The 21,832-nt window shown below is 31.0% G+C and overlaps 2 protein-coding genes across 3 annotated transcripts; one reads left to right on the forward strand and one right to left on the reverse strand.

Moving 5' to 3' along the window:
- Positions 1 to 5,023: 5,023 nt before the first annotated feature.
- LOC127104401 (ATP-dependent DNA helicase PIF1) lies at positions 5,024 to 5,830 on the forward strand. The gene has a single exon (XM_051041585.1). The coding sequence runs from the start codon at positions 5,024 to 5,026 to the stop codon at positions 5,828 to 5,830; it is 807 nt and encodes a 268-aa protein (XP_050897542.1).
- A 4,792-nt stretch (positions 5,831 to 10,622) lies between these two features.
- LOC127106858 (uncharacterized) lies at positions 10,623 to 21,291 on the reverse strand. Of its 2 annotated transcripts, XM_051044155.1 has the most exons (11): positions 21,161 to 21,291; positions 20,910 to 21,021; positions 20,466 to 20,521; positions 18,498 to 18,560; positions 13,399 to 13,929; positions 13,060 to 13,304; positions 12,764 to 12,958; positions 12,584 to 12,676; positions 11,820 to 11,921; positions 11,371 to 11,715; positions 10,623 to 10,763 (listed from the first exon to the last, which is right to left on the reverse strand). In XM_051044155.1, the coding sequence occupies exons 6-11, from the start codon at positions 13,246 to 13,248 to the stop codon at positions 10,656 to 10,658; spliced, it is 1,032 nt and encodes a 343-aa protein (XP_050900112.1). In that variant the 5' UTR covers positions 13,249 to 13,304; positions 13,399 to 13,929; positions 18,498 to 18,560; positions 20,466 to 20,521; positions 20,910 to 21,021; positions 21,161 to 21,291; the 3' UTR covers positions 10,623 to 10,655. The 2 variants fall into 2 exon arrangements, 1 of the variants encoding a protein (XP_050900112.1); XR_007795517.1 differs by lacking the exons at positions 10,623 to 10,763; positions 11,371 to 11,715; positions 11,820 to 11,921; ... (5 more) ...; positions 20,910 to 21,021; positions 21,161 to 21,291 and adding an exon at positions 14,463 to 18,158 and having other exon boundaries at positions 13,402 to 13,929.
- Between the last annotated feature and the right edge of the window lie 541 nt (positions 21,292 to 21,832).

Below are 21,832 nucleotides of genomic sequence, written 5' to 3' on the forward strand. Positions count from 1 at the left end.
TTTAAAAAAAAGATTCTATGTCAGTAGACAAAAATAATATTCATCCATAAAATTATTATCCAATTTTATTTACTAATAAATTCTTTTTAATTTGTGTGAAATAACTTAACATACACTTTTTTGCCAAGAAAATGAGTTGATTTTATATCCAACCGTGACAATAAAATATAGTTAACTATTTCCATCTATTGTTTGGAAAATAAAAAATGTAATTACAGTATTAACATAGAATCAATGATTAATGATATATGTTTCATATATTACATATAATTACAAATGTATACTTGTCTTATTCAAACAATGAAATCAATCTATAATGTTTATAAAGAAATTTGTAGCACTATTAAATGGAATCTACGTAAAGTTTGGTATTTGTTGTGAGAAAATTCTTGAACCACGATGCTGAAAGCTTTTGATATCTTTTTAAATCATTTTTATAATCCACAAATATCATTCCAAATCTCATGGTATAACCCTTATGCCATTCATATAAGAAAATAGTATAGTTATTTCATATAAGAATTGAAATTATTGACTTAAATTTATAAATAAAAAATTACTTACTTAATCGATTCTTTAAGATAAAAAAGATGACGATAATGATAATCAATTCTATAAATATCGAGAAGAGATTCCTCAAGTGATAACGTTGGATCGTCATACTCATTTATACCTACAAATATTATGATAAAGTTAAATTATTATCCATATTTTCAATAAATAAAAATAAAATAAAATTTCATGTAGGAACTTAATTATACACTAGCGTCCAAACGGGCACTCCGTGCCCGTTTGTCCGCTTTTTTTACTGCGCTAATGCATGAAAATATTAATAACGTCTTTTTTTTATATGTTTGATTTTAATATAAACTATTTATATGATCAATTATATTGGTATTTATTCAGATTTATAGATTTATTCCCTTCCCTTTATATATAGGGATTTTGTAACCAAATTAAGTCACTCCAAAATGTATTTTGTAAATGTATGTTATTATTGGATGTAAGATACATGTATTCCAATAATATTTGTTCAATAAATGTATGTTACTTATATGTGCAGTTGGTAAGTGTATCTCTATGCAGTTGGTAATAAATATACTTTCGTGCCCGTTTTGGTAGATATTATTGTAAACAATGTCTTGATATATCAATGAAACCCGTTGTCCCATATAGGGACAATGATATTTGTATTGAAAGAAACAAATACATACAAAGTTACTTTATGAATGCAAATGGATTTGTTAAATTCTCAAGTGTCGGAGAGTTTGACCAATTTGATTCATTGCAAGAAAGGTGGAACTTGAAACCAAAAGAATGATGGATAACTTATGGATCTTGAATTCCAAACTCCAATCCATTGCATTGAAACTTCTTTTACAACCAAGTTCTTAATATTTTGGCGAGACAAATTGGAGCAAATATGAATTTATTCACTCATTGAAAATGAATAATATCAATCAAAAGAGGGTTGAAAATTTAGTTTATATTCATACAAATTTTTGTCTTCCCTCGAGAAAGAGTAAGGTTTATAAAGAAAGAGCAATAAAAATGTAGGATATTGATGGAGATGAATGTGATCTATTTGATGAAACTGATATTCTTGAGACTGCTAGTCTTTTTCTCGATGAATCGGAACTAAAAATCACTATTTTTAATGATACTAGCGTCCAAACGGGCACTCCGTGCCCATTTGTCTGCTTTTTTTTACTGCACTAATGCGTGAAAATATTAATAGCGTCTTTTTTTATATGTTTGATTTTAATATAAACTATTTATATGATGAATTATATTGGTATTTATTCAGATAGATATCATGTTTTGTTTGCAATATGTAATATATGGTAAGATTTTAAAAATATATTATAGATTTTATCATACTTTTATAAAAATAGGCCATATATTTACTCGCTAAATTTATTATAGATTTTACTCAAAAGAAGCACTCAAATTCATTATATGATAGTAGCCATCTTGAATATTAAAATTAAAACTCCACAATATTATCGAACATGAGTTCTTCAAAAACAATGAAAATATATTTGGTTTTGTGAGATATTTTGATAATGAAAAGAGATTGAATAAAAATAATTAAACAACACGAAAATATATGGCTACTATCATATATTTAGTAAAATCTATAATGAATTTAGCGAGTAAAATCATCATGTATTTATAAATTTATAATAAATTTTTTGAGAAAACCGCATATTCCCTTTAATTTTTTGAGAGAAAAAGTCATAATTGCAATAACCATATGGAAAACCGCATACCAAAATCATGTATTCCCTTTCTAGAGTTGTTACATTGTTTTTGAAGAACTCAGGTTCGATAATATTGTGGAGTTTTAATTTTAATATTCAAGATGGCTACTATCATATAATGAATTTGAGTGCTTGTTTTGAGTAAAATCTATAATAAATTTAGCGAGTAAATATGAATTTTTTATATTTTGGCTACTATCATATATTTAGTAAAATCATGAGTTCTACTATCATATTAATGTATTTATAAAAATATATTAGCTTATATAAAAAATAATAAAAGATTATCATTGAAAATGATAAAAGATTATCATTGAAAATGATAAAGAGAGAAACTGAATAGAAAAAGAAAAAATTATGAATTATGAATAGAAAAGTGAAATGCAAATGCAGTTTTTTTTATAAATTTGAATAGAAACATGAATGAAGAAAAAAACAGTGTAACAACTCTAGAAAATAACTTTTGTAATTTATAATTTGAATATAAATATTTAAAATTAAATATTTATGTGTATTCAAAAAAATCAATTTTTTATTGTTACATCTTAGTTACCATCACCACCATAAAATTGTGTCATTTTTTCCCTTCCTTTTACCCGGTCAAAAGATTAAAAAACATTAAATAAAGGGAATACAAGAAGAGTGGTCACAAGAAAATAACCTAATGCGTGACACCATCAATATAATCTTCCAACTGCTGAACAAGTTGCGGCAATTATTGTTGGATGTGATGCAGATTCTATGGATTATGGAAGGGATATTAATGTCATTCGTTGTGATGGAAATCTCAAGAAAGTTCAAGAGACAAAGGGATATTATGATCCTTCGCAATACCCTGTATTGTTTCCATTTGGGACGCATGGTTGGGACATCAACACAACAAATTGCAATGGATGAAGAGTGTCATGTCGAGCATATTACAGTTACATGCTTCAGGTAAATTTGGATTAATTTTAGTAGATAATCTACTTAGCTAAGTGTTGTTTAAAAAACTTTACATTTAACACCGACATTTTTTTCAATCAACTGTAGATTCGCCCAAATGATCAATCAATGTTGTTAAATGCGGGTCGACTGTTGCAACAATATGTTGTAGACAATTATGTCAAAATTGAATAAGGGAGATTAAGGTGGATTAAAGAGCACCAAAGTGATATACGTTCTGAATTGTACCAAGGTTTACATGATGCTTTGCATGTTGGTGAAACTAATGTAGGTACAAATTCATATAGCACAAATATACAGTTTTAGATTAATAATTAGTTGTACTTCTAATGCTAATAATTCATATATTCTAATACTAATGCATTTCATGAATCATCGTAGAGAACATTGGAAAAAGAACAATATTGCCATCATCATTTATTGGCGGTCGTCGAGACATGACACAACGTTATGAAGATGGCATGGCTATTGTTCTTAATGGCGGTAAACCAAATATTTTTCTAACAATGACATGCAATCCTTCTTGGACTGAGATAACATCAGAACTTTTGCCTTTTCAAACACCACAAGATCGTCCAAATTTGCTAACAAGAATATTTCATTCGAAATTTGAGAAATTGAAGGACGATGTTATTAATAAAGGAGTCTTGGGTAAAGTTAAAAGCTACATGTATGTCACTGAATTTCAAAAGCGAGGATTGCCGCATGTGCATATGTTGTTGGTCTTAGAAAGTAACGATAAGTTGTGTGATCCAAAAGATTATGATAGTATGGTAAGAGCAGAAATACCTAAATTAGAATGTGAACCACAGTTGCATGAAGCTATTGTAAGACATATGATCCACGGACCTTGCGGCATAATCAACCGAAAGTCTCCATGTATGAAAGACGGACATTGTAAAAAAAAGGTATCCCAAACAATTCTTGGATGAAACACGTCAAGGCACTGACTCATATCCCGAGTATAGGAGAAGGTTTGATGAGTCTATATCGTTAGGTAAAGATAGGTCTGTCGATAATAGGTGGGTGGTTCCTTATAACCCTTGGTTACTGTTAAAGTATGACTGTCACATCAATGTAGAGATTTGTAGTAGCATTAAAAGTATCAAGTATCTATACAAATATGTGTACAATGGCCCTGATCGTGTGGCTATGGAGGTTCATAAAGGATCATACATGGATGAAGTTCAACAATATGTTAATGCAAGCTGGATTTGTGCTCCCGAGGCATTATGGAAAATATTTCGATTCACTCTTTACCGATTATATCCTTCGGTTGAAAGATTGCATATCCACTTGTTGAACCGCCATCAAGTGCGCTTTTATGATCATCAGCAAAGACGTGTTAAATAATGAACGCAACTCCAAAACAATGCTTACACAATTCTTTGCATTGAATCTACGAGATCCACAAGCAAGAAATTATATGTATAGAGAGATTCCAGAGCATTATTGTTGGAACAAGCGGGATATGGAATGGCATCATAGGCGATCAACAAGAAAAGTTACCGGGAGAATGTATATGGTATCACCTTCGGAGGGAGATAATTTTTACTTGCGACTGTTGTTATCTCATGTCACAGGTCCAACTAGTTGGGAATATCTTCTTACAAATAATGGAATGACTTTTAGTACATTCAAAAAATCAGCCGAGGATAGGGGATTTCTAGAGACTGATCATAGTATTCGTGATTGTTTGGTTCAGGCTACGAGTCTCCGAATGCCATATGCTTTACGAAGGTTATTCGTGACGATTTTAATATTTTGCGCACCTACTGATGTTAGAGGCATTTGGAATGAGTTTTTTTACACATATGGTAGAGGATTATCAAACAACTAACAATGATGTGGAATCAGACTTAACTAATATGTTGTTGAAGGACTTGAATGAACTCTTAAATTTGCACGGTAAAAAGATTGAAGATTATGATCTCCCATCTTTACCCCCTAATACAATAGACAGAGGTGCAGTTCCAAGTATCATACAAGAGGAGTTAGCGATCGATATCCCCAATGAAGATATTGAATCTATTGCTAAGTTAAATAATGATCAAATGATTGCATTCAACAACATTATGAATGTAATTGTTCAAAAACACAGTGGGGTATTTTTTGTTGATGGTCCAGGAGGAACAGGTAAAACATTCCTTTATAGAACATTAATGGCAAGATTAAGAAGTAGAGGAGAAATTGTCTTAGCAACTGCATCATCTGGTATAGCTGCAACATTGTTACCCGATGGTAGGATTGCACACTCTCGATTTAAGATACCTATTGATATTCAACCGAGTTCCATTTGTGGTATTCAAAAGCAAAAGGATCTTAAAAATCTCATTAGAGTTGCTGCCACAATAATTTGGGATGAAGCACCAATGACAAACAAAAATTGTTTGAAAGCCTTAACTCGATCATTACAAGACATTTGTAGCAACAATGCTCCATTTGGTGGAAAAGTTCTGATCATGGCGGGGGGGGGGGGGGGGGGGGGGGATTTTCGTCAAGTTCTTCCTGTTGTAAGAAAAGGTACTAAGGCACAAATGATTTCAGCATGTATTGTTCAGTCTCATTTATGGAATCATACCAAGATTTTGCATGAATTTAACTTAAATATTGAAAGTTAAATTATATTGAATCATAATGATGTGCCTTGAAAGACCTTGTTTATAACTTAAACATCAGAACTTTTGCCTTTTCAAACACCACAAGATCGTAAAGCAGTTAAAATAAATATTTATATAAAAAAATAAAACATGCCACACAAATAAAAATGAATATTGGTTCCCATATTCTATTCACTAGCGTTCAGACGGGCACTCCCGTGCCCATCTGCCCGCTTTTTTTAATGTGCACAGCAGAGAAAAATAAATATTTGTTTTTCTTTTTATGAGGTTTCTACTGTAGGTTGCATTAAAAATAATATTATTACATTTTGAAAATGGTAAATAAAGATATTCAAAATTATATTGAAGCATGCAAAGTAATATTGATACTGTGTAATCAATGACGTTCTTTAAGAGGAATGCCGAACATGAAATCTCTATTCGAAGTATTTTCTTTTTCCCTGCAATTGTTTTTCGTAGTAAAGAAAAAATGTAAGACTCTTAAATTAGAATTATTTTAGAGAAAAAGATAGTACAATTAATAGTAAGTAGTGTAATATAGCTTTTGCTTACCTTATAAAGATTTGAATCAATTCTTCGTACATCCTTTTATCAATGCGCTCTTGAGATTTAAAAAACTACAAATACACGATGATAATGTCATATTATAAAAGAAATACATTCAGAACACTTGACTCATAATGATAGGAATATTTATTTATGGAAAAGATAGGAATATTTATTTATTTATTTATATATAATTAAGATGATAAATATTTACTTTCAATATGTTACAGTAAAATTATTACTTAAATATGAGATAGAGAGAGAGAGAGAGAGGTGTTCCACCTTTTTTAAAGTTGATTTCTCAAATTTAAGTCATAATTTACTAAAACATGTTGAAAGTGAGTATATATCATCTTAATTTTATTTTTATGAAATTTGCCAAAGTAATATTCTTTTTATCATGACATATGTGAACAATATCATAAAAGATATACACACGTAAGCGCACAAAAAAAAACGGACAGACGGACACGGGAGTAAAAACAAAAACTCGATGTAGCGCAATAAGGAGACTTGAAAATGGTCACGGGCTCAAATTAGATTTTCTTGATCCCACATGCTTAGCTGAGATATATTTTGAATGTATTCTTTGATGATATGACATTTCTTCATGTATTTGTAGTTTTTTAAATCTCAAGAGCGCATTAATAAAAGGGTGTATGAAGAATTGATTTGAATCTTTATAAGGTAAAAAAAACTACATTACACTACTTACTATTAATTTTACTATCTTTTTCTCTCTAAATTTTTTTAATTTTAGAGTCTTACATTTTTTGTTTACAATGGAAAATAATTGCAATGAAAAAGAAAATACTTCGAATAAAAATTTCATGTTCGGCATTCCTTTTAAAGAAGGTTATTGATTACACAATACCAATAGTATTTTGCATGATTCAATATAATTTTGAATATCTTTGTTTACCATTTTCAAAGTGTAATAATATTATTTTTAATATGACATACAATACAAACCTTAATTTGGTTACAAAATACCTATATATAAAGGGAAGGGAATAAATCTATAAATCTGAATAAATACCAATATAATTCATCATATAAATAGTTTATATTAAAATCAAACATATAAAAAAAAAGACGCTATTAATATTTTCACGCATTAGCGCAGTAAAAAAAACGGACAAACGAGCACGAAGTGCCCGTTTGGACACTAGTCCATCTAATATTTAGGATTAATTCAATTAAAATAAAAAAAAATATTTTTTTGTTATTTTACTTATTTATGACATGTTTATCTAATTAATTAATTTTGATAGTAATATTTTAATTAATTACGGATTTATATTATGTATATTAGGCTTAATTAAATCAGAATTTAAGGAATATAATCGAGGATAATTATTAAGGTTTTAAGGATGTAAAAATGGGATAAAATAGGGATAAGAAATATACCTGGTGACACCTAATATAACTTATTTAACTCAATTTATTTTTGTACTATATTACTATATCATAATTAATATATATTATATTAATTAAATAAAATGATAAAAAGGGGATAAAGACATGGGATACAATTGGGAATAAACTAAGGGATTATCAAAGGTTACATCTGGATTAAAATCGGGATAAAGGGGTTATGTCTAACACATGATTATGATTCCTAATCTATTTTCTTAAATAAATTAAAACAATATTTTTGCAAGGGATAAAATCAATTCAAATTCACTTCAAAACGTAAGACCTCAAGGGATAAAAATAATCAATCAATCATCATTTTTAAGAAGAACTACGGTACTCTGATCCCTCGCCTAATGCAAAGGTACGTAGACATAGAGTTGTAAACTCTAGCGAGTACGATTATAAAAAATCTTTTTGGATCTCTCATCTATTTAAATAGAATACCTTCTGTAAATAAATAAATAATTAATAGTTAATCAATAATCAAGCAAATACCTTAGGAATACACACTAGCCCTAGAATTAGAGGAGGATCTCATTGAGTACAATGGAGGTAAGGGGTGCCTAGTACCTTCCCCTTACTTAACTGACTCCCGAACCTAGAACCTCACTCTTAATAATTAGGTTTTCTCATTATTTCCATATTCCTTAAGAACGAATAAATGATGGTGGCGACTCTGTCATTTTTCCGGCCACGACAACTGGCAACTCTGCTGGGGAATTCTTATACTTTCCCTAAAGAGAGTCCATCATAACCTTGGGTTTTAGGGTTGTTCTTGTTTCTCTATTTATTTGGTTTCCTTTATTTTTGTTTATTTATTTATTTATTTACTTTATTCTTTATTATATTATTATGCATTTCATATCTTAGTGGTTGAGATTTTCAAAGGTGTGAAGCCAAAACCCAGGTTTGAGAAAAAAATATAAGATTAAGTAAGGGGTCGTCCTATCTCGGCCACCGGGGTTTTCATCCCGTAGGGTCTTTGATGACGATTCCGCCCAGAATAGATCAATTCAAAAGGTTTGTCATGAGAAGGTCAGTACTTCTTCATGATAGAACTTTGATTTCGGTCCATGACTCTGGGGACCTCTTATAGAACCCTCTTAACTTAGGGTGACCTTATGTTATCAACCTGCAAAGGTCGTTACTAAGGTCCCTCATAGATGAGACTTATCCCAAAGGATTACCGTAGGAATGCTTGCTCCTTCTCATGGTAAAACAAGGGTATAATCCATGACTCTAGGGCTATCATCCTACAAAAACATTATATCCTACAAGTGAGAGATTGGGTAGTCTAAACCTAGATCTGACATATCATAAGGAACCTACCCTTAACTGGGTCATGCTTGCATATTACCTTACATATCCCAAAACCCGTTTGGGTTTCCCATGCCAATTATTATCCCTATCTATTAGGAACCTTCTTAAACAAGGTGTCCTTATAGTTGACATTATCCTTAAAACCATATGTGGATACCTCCATTACTATCCTAAACTCGTAGGGGTTTCCTTTCATCGGTCACAATCCCTAAACCCGTGTGGGTTCTCCTATCAGTCATTATCCTAATGTGACACTTGCATTGCATCTAAAAGAAAACTTTCAGCATATCTTCAAAATTAAAAATTTAAAAAATATTTTTTGCATACATACACATACATTTGCATATCCTTTCCACTTTTGCCCTTTTCCAACTATCATCCAGCTAGTAGACTTCCCGATACTCACGAACAAACTCGAAGGACATCTCAAGAAGCTACAAAGGGACTAAAGAAGGGCAATAACCCTTGAAGAGATAAGGTAACCCTTTGTCATGCCAACCATGACCTATCCAATGATTTAAATACAACGACCCTGGATGATGACCTTCGTAACAAGGTCTGCAACAGTATCTACTTCAGCAGCAACCTCATGTGCTTCGTCAACCACAACAAATGACGCTTGGAAGGAAACTGTACCCTACACCAATATCTCATGACTTACTCATAAGTGCCATAGTAAAGCTATAATCCTTTGGTCCTTCTCCTCGCCCATATCCTCCCAATTATGAAGAGACACTACAAAAAAACGTGTAAATTACGGCGGTTAATTCAAGACCATTGTGGCGATTTGAACCGCCAGAATTTACAATTACGACGTTCTTAGAAACGCCGTCAATTTGGCTGCCGCAAAGAAAATAGCGACGGTTTAAAATTAAATGCCGTGCAAACCGCCGTATTTTACGCAGTGGAAAGTGTCGGTTTTTGTTTGAAATTAGTGGCGGTTTCAAATGCCTTAGTTTTCTAACTAAACAAATATCTTCGTATTCTAAGTCTGTTAAAACCGTCCTAGTATACTAAAAGGTACGGCATTTTAAACCGTCTTAATATACTTAAAGGTACACCATTTTAAACCGTCCTAGTTTAACAACATTGTATAAACCACCACTATTTTCAAATTAATTTGAAAAAAAATCTCTTTGAAATATGCTAAAACATATTTAATTTTTTTCCCACAATTTAACACAAACACTAAAAGTAAATTAAAATATCTATAATAAATTTATATTTATGCATTTTTGTAAAAGAAACACACACACACACACACACACACACACACATATATATATATATATATATATATATATATATATATATATATATACATATATATATATATATATATATATATATATATATATATATATATATATATATATATATATATATAGTCGATGCAATTGTTTAACTTTATCAAAATTACATAGAAATTTTAAATGTTTGATATATTTTTCACTTTATTCCTAAAATATTAAAACATAAAAATGATCAACAATTTTTGTATCCAGTATATTAAGCTATTCTCATAAAAGTACCATAATAATCATATGTCCTTTGAAGGACTTTGATGATTTTCTTCATGTATATTGCTTGCATCTAATGATCTTCTTATGTCACAAGGTGATGAAGGTTCACTTCCTGCTTCAGAAGCCTATGAAAAACAAAATAATTATTATATTAGAACATCACTAGAATTATTAAATGGGACGTATCATCACTATTTTCTTGGTAGTGTATTTGTTTGGGTCATGGGCATGTCTTATGCCTAGTTTAATATATTTCCTTTGTTGTTTCAAAAATAAAGAGGATAAGCAGCAACAACTAGCCAAGTGACAAAAATCACTTTCATTATGAATGAAGAAGACAATTGTGGATTCTTCCTTCACTTTTTCAACTAATGGGACCATTGACCGTATCACAATAACGTTAAACAAATAGAACAATTGAATAGTCTGACATATATCTATGTGAATTTCCGTATTATATATACTCAATGAAACTCTCATTTGCATTGCATCTGAGAAAATAAAAGACACTAAACATGATTCTATATGAAGTTTACGATAAGTTGGTGAGTTGAAATTATTCCTTTGATAGCTTAAATGTTATTTGCTCATGTGACTAAATTAAAACTACACGAAATCACAAAAATAACAACACATAAGGAGGAAAAATCTACAAAATTAACTATAATGATTTTAAACTAGAAATATAAAACATAACATTCAGTAAAAAAAACAATTAACTAATTAATATACCTGTTGTGTTTGATTTGCAAGTACGGCAGCTAACTCTGCAGGGAGTGTACCACCTTCTTTCGCACTAATGTAGCCAACAACTGCTTCCAATAGAGCAGTCACAGATGCAAGTCTTTGTTCCACTAATGAAGAACTACCACTTGAATTAATACCACTTGAAGAACCAAAATCCATACCACTAAGTCTTGTAGTGGTATGTTTAAAAGCAGTGGTAGGAACCACTCCCATGCCCATTGCTCGAACACGGCCAGGATGCTCTCTTCCTAATACCTTTCCAACAACATCATTTGAAGAAATTTCATAAGAAGCCTCAGGGTTTTTATTTAAATGAGTGTCAATCTTTTCCTACATAAAATACAAATAACCAACGAGTATAACTCATTTACATATATTATAAAATAATGAACATAAACTTAAAATATATTTGGAAATATATATTATTAATTTACCCCTATCTCCTTAGCTTTTTCATTCACATAGCTTCCATCTTTCTTTTTGTGAGTCATATTCCACATTAGACCTCGACCAATAGTCTTACCAGTCTCAATAGTCTAAAAAATTAAAATGCAATGTTATTATGAATCAAACTAATGCTTTAAAAATTGATTATATAAAGATGGTGGCATATAAGGTGAGAGTTTAATTAAGTACCCCACTGGTGAAACTCAAAGAATATTCCATGAGATTAGATCAAGGGTTCAAAACTATTATAGTTAAAAGTAATAAATTTGCACAACCTCACACACAACATTTGTCCTACTGTAACTTAATCTAATAACATATATTTTTGTCCATTAACATCCATCTCATCTTGAAAACAAACCACAACATATAGAAACAACATAAATCATATGCAATGGATATTAAAGATGTAAATAAATTATAATAAAAAATGGAAATGCTTAACCAATTCCAATATGTATAACATGTTCATGAACAACACTTCATTTATCCCACGGTGTACTGCCATGAACACTAGTACCTATAAGTCCACCAATTGTTAAACCTCACTGACTTCTATAATTGAAGTCACTCAATGTTCATTGTATAAGATATTAAATGTTTCTATTTAATGTGTTTTGTTCTCAATAAGATAAAAGATAACAAGAGAAGTTAGGAGATTCATTTATAATACTTAACATATAAAGATAATTTACAAAAAAATATTCCTTAACATAAAAAAATATTTATATAAAGATAGTGTTAAACTTACTAGCTCATGTCTTCTCCTTGCCAAAGACTTAGCACCACACGTATGAGAAAACAATTGTTTCTTCCTTATTTGTTGGTTTCTCTTACAAAGATCCTAAAAGTGAAACTTATTACTTTATATAACAAAAATATTATATATAAAAAACTATTCAATATACATATCCAAATGAAAATAGTGTACCATCGTTTCTGGTTTTGATCGATACTCAACAAATAATGCCCAATGGTCCAGAGGAACGTCAACAGGTCTATTTTTGATGATCTCACTTTTGCTCAAAAGTGGGTTATATTTATCTTTCCAAATATTACCCCTATATTCCTTCCACTTTTTGCCAATCGAAGCCTCAATATACCTTTTAGCTAAATCTTCATGTACCTTAAAATAATATCGAGGCTTCCGAATAAAAATAATGCTAGTCACATACAATATTACACATGCAAACTCTCAATAAATATGTAACATTAAAATTAATTTACCTCAAAAAGGGTTTTCCATTGTTCATCAAAATAATCCTCAGGCATGTCTGACCACTTATCAAAACCTATAGGAAAAAAGAGACTATTCGTTGCTACTAATCCACATACTCCAGCAAGCAAACCGGCAACCTCTTCAATAGGTGAATGAAATTCATCAAACTCCACAATAATACGTAAATTATTTGGCATGTCATTGACATCCTTACAATTCAAACGCAATTTTTAAATTGTACCATGCTCTTTATCTGAAAGATATAAAGGTTATATGAGTAAAGCCAAACAAAAATATAACAAAAAATACAACACACGACTAGATTATAAAATTTCAACATATTATACCTTGTGCATCTACAAGCCAATAATGGGTAGATGCTCGACCGCCTCTATGTTGAGAACTTTTAGCTCTTTGTTGTGAAGGTTGTGAGGATATTTGGTTAGGTAATTGAGATGATACAATAACTCTAAGATGAGAATGTTCACAACTTTGTTGTGAAGGTTGTGAGGATGTTTGGTTAGGTAATTGAGATGATACATTATCTCTAAGATGAGAACTTTCAGCACTTTCTTGTGAAGGTTGTGAGGATGTTTGGTTAGGTAATTTAGATGATACATTATCTCTAAGATGAGAACTTTCAGGACTTTCTTCTGAAGGTTGTGAGGATGTTTGGTTAGGGAATTGAGATGATACATTATATCTAAGATGGGAACTTTTATCACTTTGTTGTGAAGGTTGTGAGGATGTTTGGTTAGGTAATTGAGATGATACATTAGCTCTAAGATGAGAACTTTCAACACTTTGTTGTGAAGGTTGTGAGGATGCTTGATTAGCTAATTTAAGAAAATTTGTAATTCTCCTTGGCTTTGGCATTACTGCATATAAAATAAAATAGTCAATTAAAAAGAACATAAATAAGCATATTACAAAAACAACATATTATAAATAAGCATATTACAAAAACATCCGAAGCCATTTTACTTCAAGCCTAAAATATGTCTTTGAGATTTGAAATTTTTTGTGTATGGTCATTACAGTATGAAAAAAATGATATGTCAATTAATATATTGTAATATACATTACATATTCAGAAATCTAACCCACCGTATATATATTTGACACATTATATATGTTGTTCATCATAATGTAAAAAGGTTGAGTTCTAAAGACAATGCCTTAAAAAATAAATAGAAGTAAGGAGTTGTACAACATAATGGATTCACGCACACATATTAAAAATTAGAGATAGCATACTATCATAAAATAATAGACTACAAAAAAAATTAGCAACCATTAAATTTTATCTAGAATAAAATGAAAAAAACATAACTAAAACTAAAACTTAACATTCTTGGTTAAGGCATGTAAACAAAACTAATACTTTTAGAAAAATTAACTTGGTCTTTACCTTATTCTTGTGAGTTATATTTGATGTCCATGACAATTAGTTCATCACCTACATATACTCATTGCTCTTATTCTGCCATAAGTTCATCTCCATCAATGTCATCATTAACATGCCCCTCACTTATTAGTTCATCATCTACATCCTCCCTTATTAAAGACAAATGATCAGAGTCTCCAAAAAACTGATCTAGGTTTTGCTCAGGACAAACTTCAATATCTATTTGATCTCCCATATCATATAAGTCTCTTGGCTTCAAATGGACAATAACACTCCAGTCTTTATCTATCTCATCATTCACATAATAGACCATTTGGGCTTGTGAGGCCTCAATGTACGGATCATGTTCTTCACGATCACCCATGTGAATACTTCTTGAAAAATTAACGGAAGTAAAACCCCACGAATCTTTTTTGTACCCTCTATCTTTAGTGGTGTCAGCCCATTTACATCTGAATAAAGTAACTTTAAATCGACCATAGTAGTTAAGCTCAATGATATCTTCTAATTTCCCATAATATAACAAGTTTGCTTCTCTAAAGTTTGTATCGACACTACTAGCAACACATGATGTTGAAGATGTTAAATAAACACCACTATTTTGGGTTTTCAAACCATGCTCTCGTGCTATGGTTCAAAATTTGAATCCATTAATGTTAAATGCAGAATATCTTCTAGCTTGTGTTGTTGGACCTTTCGCAAGATACATGAGATCATCTGACACTATCTTTGATATGTCGGGGTTCATAATCTAAATTGAAATCGAAAATATGATTTAGTAATTTACATAAGTATATAAACATCCATAAAAATAAACAAAGGTTATGGAAAACTTAACCAACCCTTTGAGGAAACCAAACAATGAAATCTTTACTAATCATTTTCTCTATCTCTGTTGTTGACTGCCTTCGCCTTTTAGACCGTATCCGTAAGTACTCCTTAAATTCACTACATAAACAATTGATATTAATCTAGGATGATTAATATCATATATCTTACTTGACTAGACATAATTTGAAAATCTTTGAGGTACTCACTCAATATAAGGTTTGACTTGGGGACAATTTAACAACACATATCGATGTGCTTGAGTTTTCTCCATGGTTGATAGATCAAAGGTTGAGAATGCTCCTACTGCCCTACCTATAGGTGGAAAAATTGTAGATCTGTGGGATGAATCTCTTTCATTAGGATAATCATCAATACGTGCAGGTCTATTGATTCGAGTCTCAATCCCATCTATATATTGAGAGCAAAATGTGAGAACCTCTTCTGCAAGGTATCCTTCAGCAATAGAACCTTCGGGTTGTGCCTTATTCCTAACATAGGATTTCAAGTGTCCTAAGTACCTAGAAAAGGGGTTGAAAATTAGAAAATGTGAACAACTTAAAGGGGAGATACAAGAATAACCTCAAAATGAAGTAAGTTAATCACCTTTCAATAGGATACATCCAACGATAGTGTACTGGACCTCCAAGTTTTGCTTCACCAATAAGGTGACAAGTCAAATGCACCATGATTGTAAAAAATGAAGGAGGAAATAACATTTCTAAGTGACAAAGAGTGAGAATGATTCGAGACTGGAGTCTATCGAGATCCAAGTGACTTAAACTCTTGGCACATAATTGGCGAAAGAATGAACAAAACTCTACTAACACTGCAGTCACATTGTCTGGTAGGACATTTCGTATAGCAATAGGTAGTATTTGCTCCATAAGAATATGACAATCGTGGCTTTTCATCCTAAAAAGTTTTCGATTGTTTATGTCAACGCACCTAGAAATGTTACTTGAGTATCCATCAGGAAAACTAGTATTCCTCAAAGTTTGTAGGAATACATCTTTCTTTGAATTTGACATTGTAAACAAAGATGGGCAAAATCTTTTATTACTATCTGGCCAAAGATCCTTCCTTATACCCATTAATTTAAGATCCTCACGAGCTTTAAGATTATCTTTTGATTTCCCAGTTTCATTGAGCAAAGTGTATACAACATTATCACATACATTTTTTTCAATGTGCATAACATCTAAATTATGGCGCAACAAATTGGACTCCCAATAAGGAAGATCAAAAAATATACTTTTCTTCCTCCATTGTCTCGGTCCTTCAACAATTTTTTTCTTGCGTTTTCTTTTTCCTCCATCTTTTTCTTTAGATTCTAACACTTTCCCAAAAGTAACATTTGCTCCCTTTAGTTGGTTCAAGATGTCTTGTCCTAACAAAGTAGCAGGGGCATCTCTTTGCTCAACTTTTCCATTAAAACGAGACCGACTCAATCTAAGTTTATGACCTTTTTCTAAAAACCGGCGGTGACCCATAAAACACCATTTTCCACCATTCTTTAATCTAAAACTATCAGTGTCATTGTTACAAGTGGGGCAAGCAAGCTTAGTGTGTGTATTCCATCCTGATAAAGTGCCAAGTCCTGGAAAGTCACTAATAGTCCACATCAAAACTGCCTTCATCATAAACATTTCATTTTTTGATGAATCTAATGTTTTCACTCCATCATACCACATTTCTTTTAACTCTTTGATGAGAGGTTGTAGATACACATCTATATTATTTCCCGACGCTTGTTTTCCAGGAATGATCATGGAAAGGATTGTTGATGTTTGCTTCATGCATTCCCAAGGAGGGAGATTATATGGGATAAGGACCACTAGCCAAATGCTGTAGTTTGTACTCATCACACCAAAAGGGTTAAAGCCATCGGTGGCTAGGCCAAGTCGTATATTTCGAGAATCCGTAGCAAATTCTGGATGACGTAAGTCAAATGTTTTCCATGCCTCAGAATCTCTAGGATGTCTCATCATACCATCTTTATTAGCCTCCAATGCATGCCATTTCATTGACTTTGCGGTTTTAGAACACATAAAAAGTCTTTGCAATCTTGGCTTTAGTGGAAAGTAGCGTAGTATCTCTGCAGATTGCTTCTTCTTGTCATCCTTCCACCTAGATGTCTTGCATCGCTTACATTCTTCTAAGTCTTTATTTTCTTCACCCCAGTATAACATACAATCATTTGGGAAAGCATCTATCTTGGTATAATCAAGACGAAGTTTGTTGATGATTTTCTTAGCCTCATAGAATGAAACAGGAATCTTGGCATCAACAAACACATCTTTTAATAACTTTATAATCATAGTCATTGCTTTGTCACTTATTCCACACAAGCATTTTATATGATACAATTTGATTAGAAATGACAACTTTGAGAAGTTTTTGCACCCTTCATATAATGGTTGATTAACATCTTTTAACAAATCAAAAAACTCGGCTTTGTCTTCCCCCACATTGAATTACACCCTTCGTTGTTGTTCTCAGAAGATGGACCAAGATTATTCGGACTACTTTGGGTAAATCCAAATGCATCATGGACCATGTTTTCCATTGTATTCTGTGGTTGGAAGGTATCTTCTGCGACATGTGTTCTTTCAAATACTTGAGGCTCATTTATACTTGACCCTTCACCATGCCAGTTCCAAACTTTGTAATTTTTTGGAAAAGGTCTATTTTTGAGGTGTACATAAACCTCATCCCATGTTCCCCACTTCTTGAAACCACATTTTGAACATGGGCACTTTATCTTAAGACCGTCAATAGATTTATGGTGAAATGAAAAATTCAAAAAATTAATCAATCCATTTTCATATTCAAGTGTGTCTTGTGGTTTGTCAATCCATGATTTATCAATTTGCATGACTACAAAAGAAACCAAACCATTGCATCTTAAAATTAATGACTATCAAATCATGAGCAATTCTAAATGTAGTATAATAGTCAATAACAATAATAATGAGTACTAAATTTTAAATATCCATTTATGAAAATATAAAATAAGAACTATATATATAGATATATATATATATATATATATATATATATATATATGTGTGTGTGTGTGTGTGTGTGTGTGTGTGTGTGTGTGTGTGTGTGTGTGTGTGTGTGTGTGTGTGTGTGTGTGTGTGCGCGTGTGTGTAACATAATTTAAATGTTCAAATACGACAAGATGACTATATAACAAGTACTTACTTCAATATTTCTTCGACTACAAAAAGAAGTCCAATAAAATTTATATGACCCTTCTTTCAATTTCTGCAAAAAGTGAATAACTTTTGTAAGTATGATTAGAAAATTTACGAAAGAAGTATAAAGAATTTAAATAAAAATGGTGGAGTTAATGCGGTGGTGAAATTTCAACCATTCCAAAAGCAATATATCTTATAGCACACTTAAATGGAATACACATCATGTGAAAAGGCATAAATTATATCTTAGAACAACAATTACACTTGAACCACCAGTTTTTGTGTGAATGTTTCACTATTCAAGTAACTCACTGATATTTTCCTTACACATTATGAATATAAATGCTATGCTAGGAATGAGCACCTAAAGGATCAATGGAATATCCATACTATGTAAAAAAAACAAAGCCTGTTATTGCAATAGGTAATACAAACAATGAGATAATGACAAAATATTTCTATAACAAAACACATTGCACTTAATTGGCCTTTTGAAATTTAGACACACATAGCTATTACAAACAATGACATTGTCTCATCTCATCTAGCTACATTTATAAATGAGCTGAATATTTCAAACTATATTATTGCATGACCTGGTTATGATATCAAACAAAAATTCAAGAGCTTTTGTATTCCATTTTTGAATTTTCGTCAAATTTATCAAGCTTTTTCCTTGTTTTGTCATGCAACATATAGTATAATAATGCAGTATAATTATGCAGTAGCAACCAAAATAAATTATTATTATTATATTATCTTATTAGGACCAAGCTCATGCAGTAGCAACCAAAATAACTAATTATATTATCTTATTAGGATCAAGCTCATGCAGTAGCAACCAAAATAATTATGCAGTAGCAACCAAAATAAATTATTATTATAATTATTACTAAATTATTATTATAGTATAATTATGCAGTATAATCATGTAGTATAATTATGCAGTAGCAACTGAAATAAATTATTATTATATTATCTTAAATTATTCCGTCCAGTAGCAATCAAAATGAAAATTAAGCATCTTTCCCAAATTGGAATACCTCAGTCCACACACAGGAAACAGACCTGTACTAACACCAACTAGTAAACATCCAGAAACTTAAGAATACATACATTAGACATTGTAAGTATCTAATGCAATCCAAACACTAAGAGAAAGAAAAATGAAAATACTTGAAACATCCCCATCCTAACAACAAAGAAGCCTTGTTTTCTAATTGTTATAAGTAAACCACGATATATATTTATGTATCAAACAACTACAAGGATAAGGAAAAACTCAACAGCTAACAAATAGAGTTATGAATCCAACAATTTAGTTGGAGAAACCATTGTGTATCTGTCAATAAATAACCACAACATCAAATATTAGGATAAGATTCATACAAGTCAAAAGGAAATGACATAGTGAAATACAACATCAAGCAAAATAATTATGCAGTAGAAACCAAAATAAATTATTATTATAATTATTACTAAATTATTATTATAGTATAATTATGTAGTATAATTATGCAGTAGCAACCAAAATAATTATGCAGTATAATTATGCAGTAGCAACCAAAATAAATTGTTATTATAATTATTACTAAATTATTATTATAGTATAATTATGCAGTATAATTATGCAGTAGCAACCGAAATAAATTATTATTATATTATCTTAAATTATTCCGTCCAGTAGCAATCAAAATGAAAATTAAGCATTTTTCCCAAATTGGAATACCTCAGTCCACACACAGGAAACAAACCTGTACTAATACCAACTAGTAAACATCCAGAAACTTAAGAATACATACATTAGACATTGTAAGTATCTAATGCAATCCAAACACTAAGAGAAAGAAAAACGAAAATACTTGAAACATCCCCATCCTAACAACAAAGAAGCCTCGTTTTCTAATTGTTGTAAGTAAACCACGTTATATATTTATGTATCAAACAACTACAAGGATAAGGAAAAACTCACCAGCTAACAAATAGAGTTATGAATCCAACAGTTTAGTTGGAGAAACCATTGTGTATCTGTCAATAAATAACCACAACATCAAATATTAGGATAAGATTCATACAAGTAAGTCAAAAGGAAATGACACAGTGAAATACAACAGCAAGCAAAAAAAACTAACAAAGTAAGATTCATCCACAATATTGTTCAGAATTTAGATATAGCTGTTAAAAGCCATTGAATATAATCGAATTCGGTGGCCGAAGTTATAAGATAAACCAAAGGACTAAGAAAATATTATCATTCAAAATCCCCTAAAGGCACTCTTACACAAGAATATATCAAGAACTTATCAAATAATGCTAATCTTGTGAAAAGGGAAAGAAAATTATCACATGAGTCCCATAAACCATAACAATGTCAAAATCATAAATCATGTTCTGAAAAACGAAAGCATATTATTACCTTAAAATTGGCGGTTTGTGGAATTGTGGATCGTTGAGTAGAAAACCTGAGAAATAGAACGACCAATTGCAGAACTGTAGATTGCGGAGCAGCATAACAGAGCAGTAAAAACCTGATTGTGGAACAGTAGAAAACCTGATTGTTAGGGTTCCATATTGATAATGATATTGAATATGTAAGATTCTAATTTCAAATAATTGTTAGGGTTTGAATTTGAATGAAAGGAATAAATCGAGATCAAAAGGGTTTACCGGAAACTGGACGAAAGGAAAGGAATGTGAGAAATTTGAAACCGGAGTGGAAATTCAAAGACGAAAATTGAAAATCGGAGAAGAAAGATGAAAATATCGGAGAGAGTTGAGATGATTAGGGTTATTTTGTGCGTTTGAAGAAGAAGGGCATCTGAATAATTGTTTTCTTTTTTATTTATCAAATAACATTATTATTATTATTATTATTATTATTATTATTATTTATTATTATTATTATTATTATTATTATTATTATTATTTATTAATTTTAAAAAGGGAATGAAGCGTGAGAAAAACGCGTTTCACAGTAGTGCGAGAATTTAGAAACAATTAAGTAAATAGTGGTCGTTAAAACCGTCATTTCGTTTCTAATATTACGTCGTTTAGAAAAACCGTCGTAATCAACCGCAGATTACTGCGTTTTGAACTAAACGCCATAATTAAACCGACATAATTTACACAGATTTTTGTAGTGAGAATGCCTGGTGTGAGTACAAAGTCCAAGATCGGATCGACGAAAAACCATTGACTCTTGAAAAAGGAGTCCCATGGTGAACGATCACCGCTTATCTTTATAAGTGGAATAATATCAAAAAGCATCCCATAAAGACAGTGGATCAACAATGAAGCTCATCCCTGGGATCAATAGGGTTTATCAGTTCCAGTTGTAAT

The sequence above is a fragment of the Lathyrus oleraceus genome, chromosome 7 (genome assembly GCF_024323335.1).
Source record: "Lathyrus oleraceus cultivar Zhongwan6 chromosome 7, CAAS_Psat_ZW6_1.0, whole genome shotgun sequence".
NCBI classification, from domain to species: domain Eukaryota; kingdom Viridiplantae; phylum Streptophyta; class Magnoliopsida; order Fabales; family Fabaceae; genus Lathyrus; species Lathyrus oleraceus.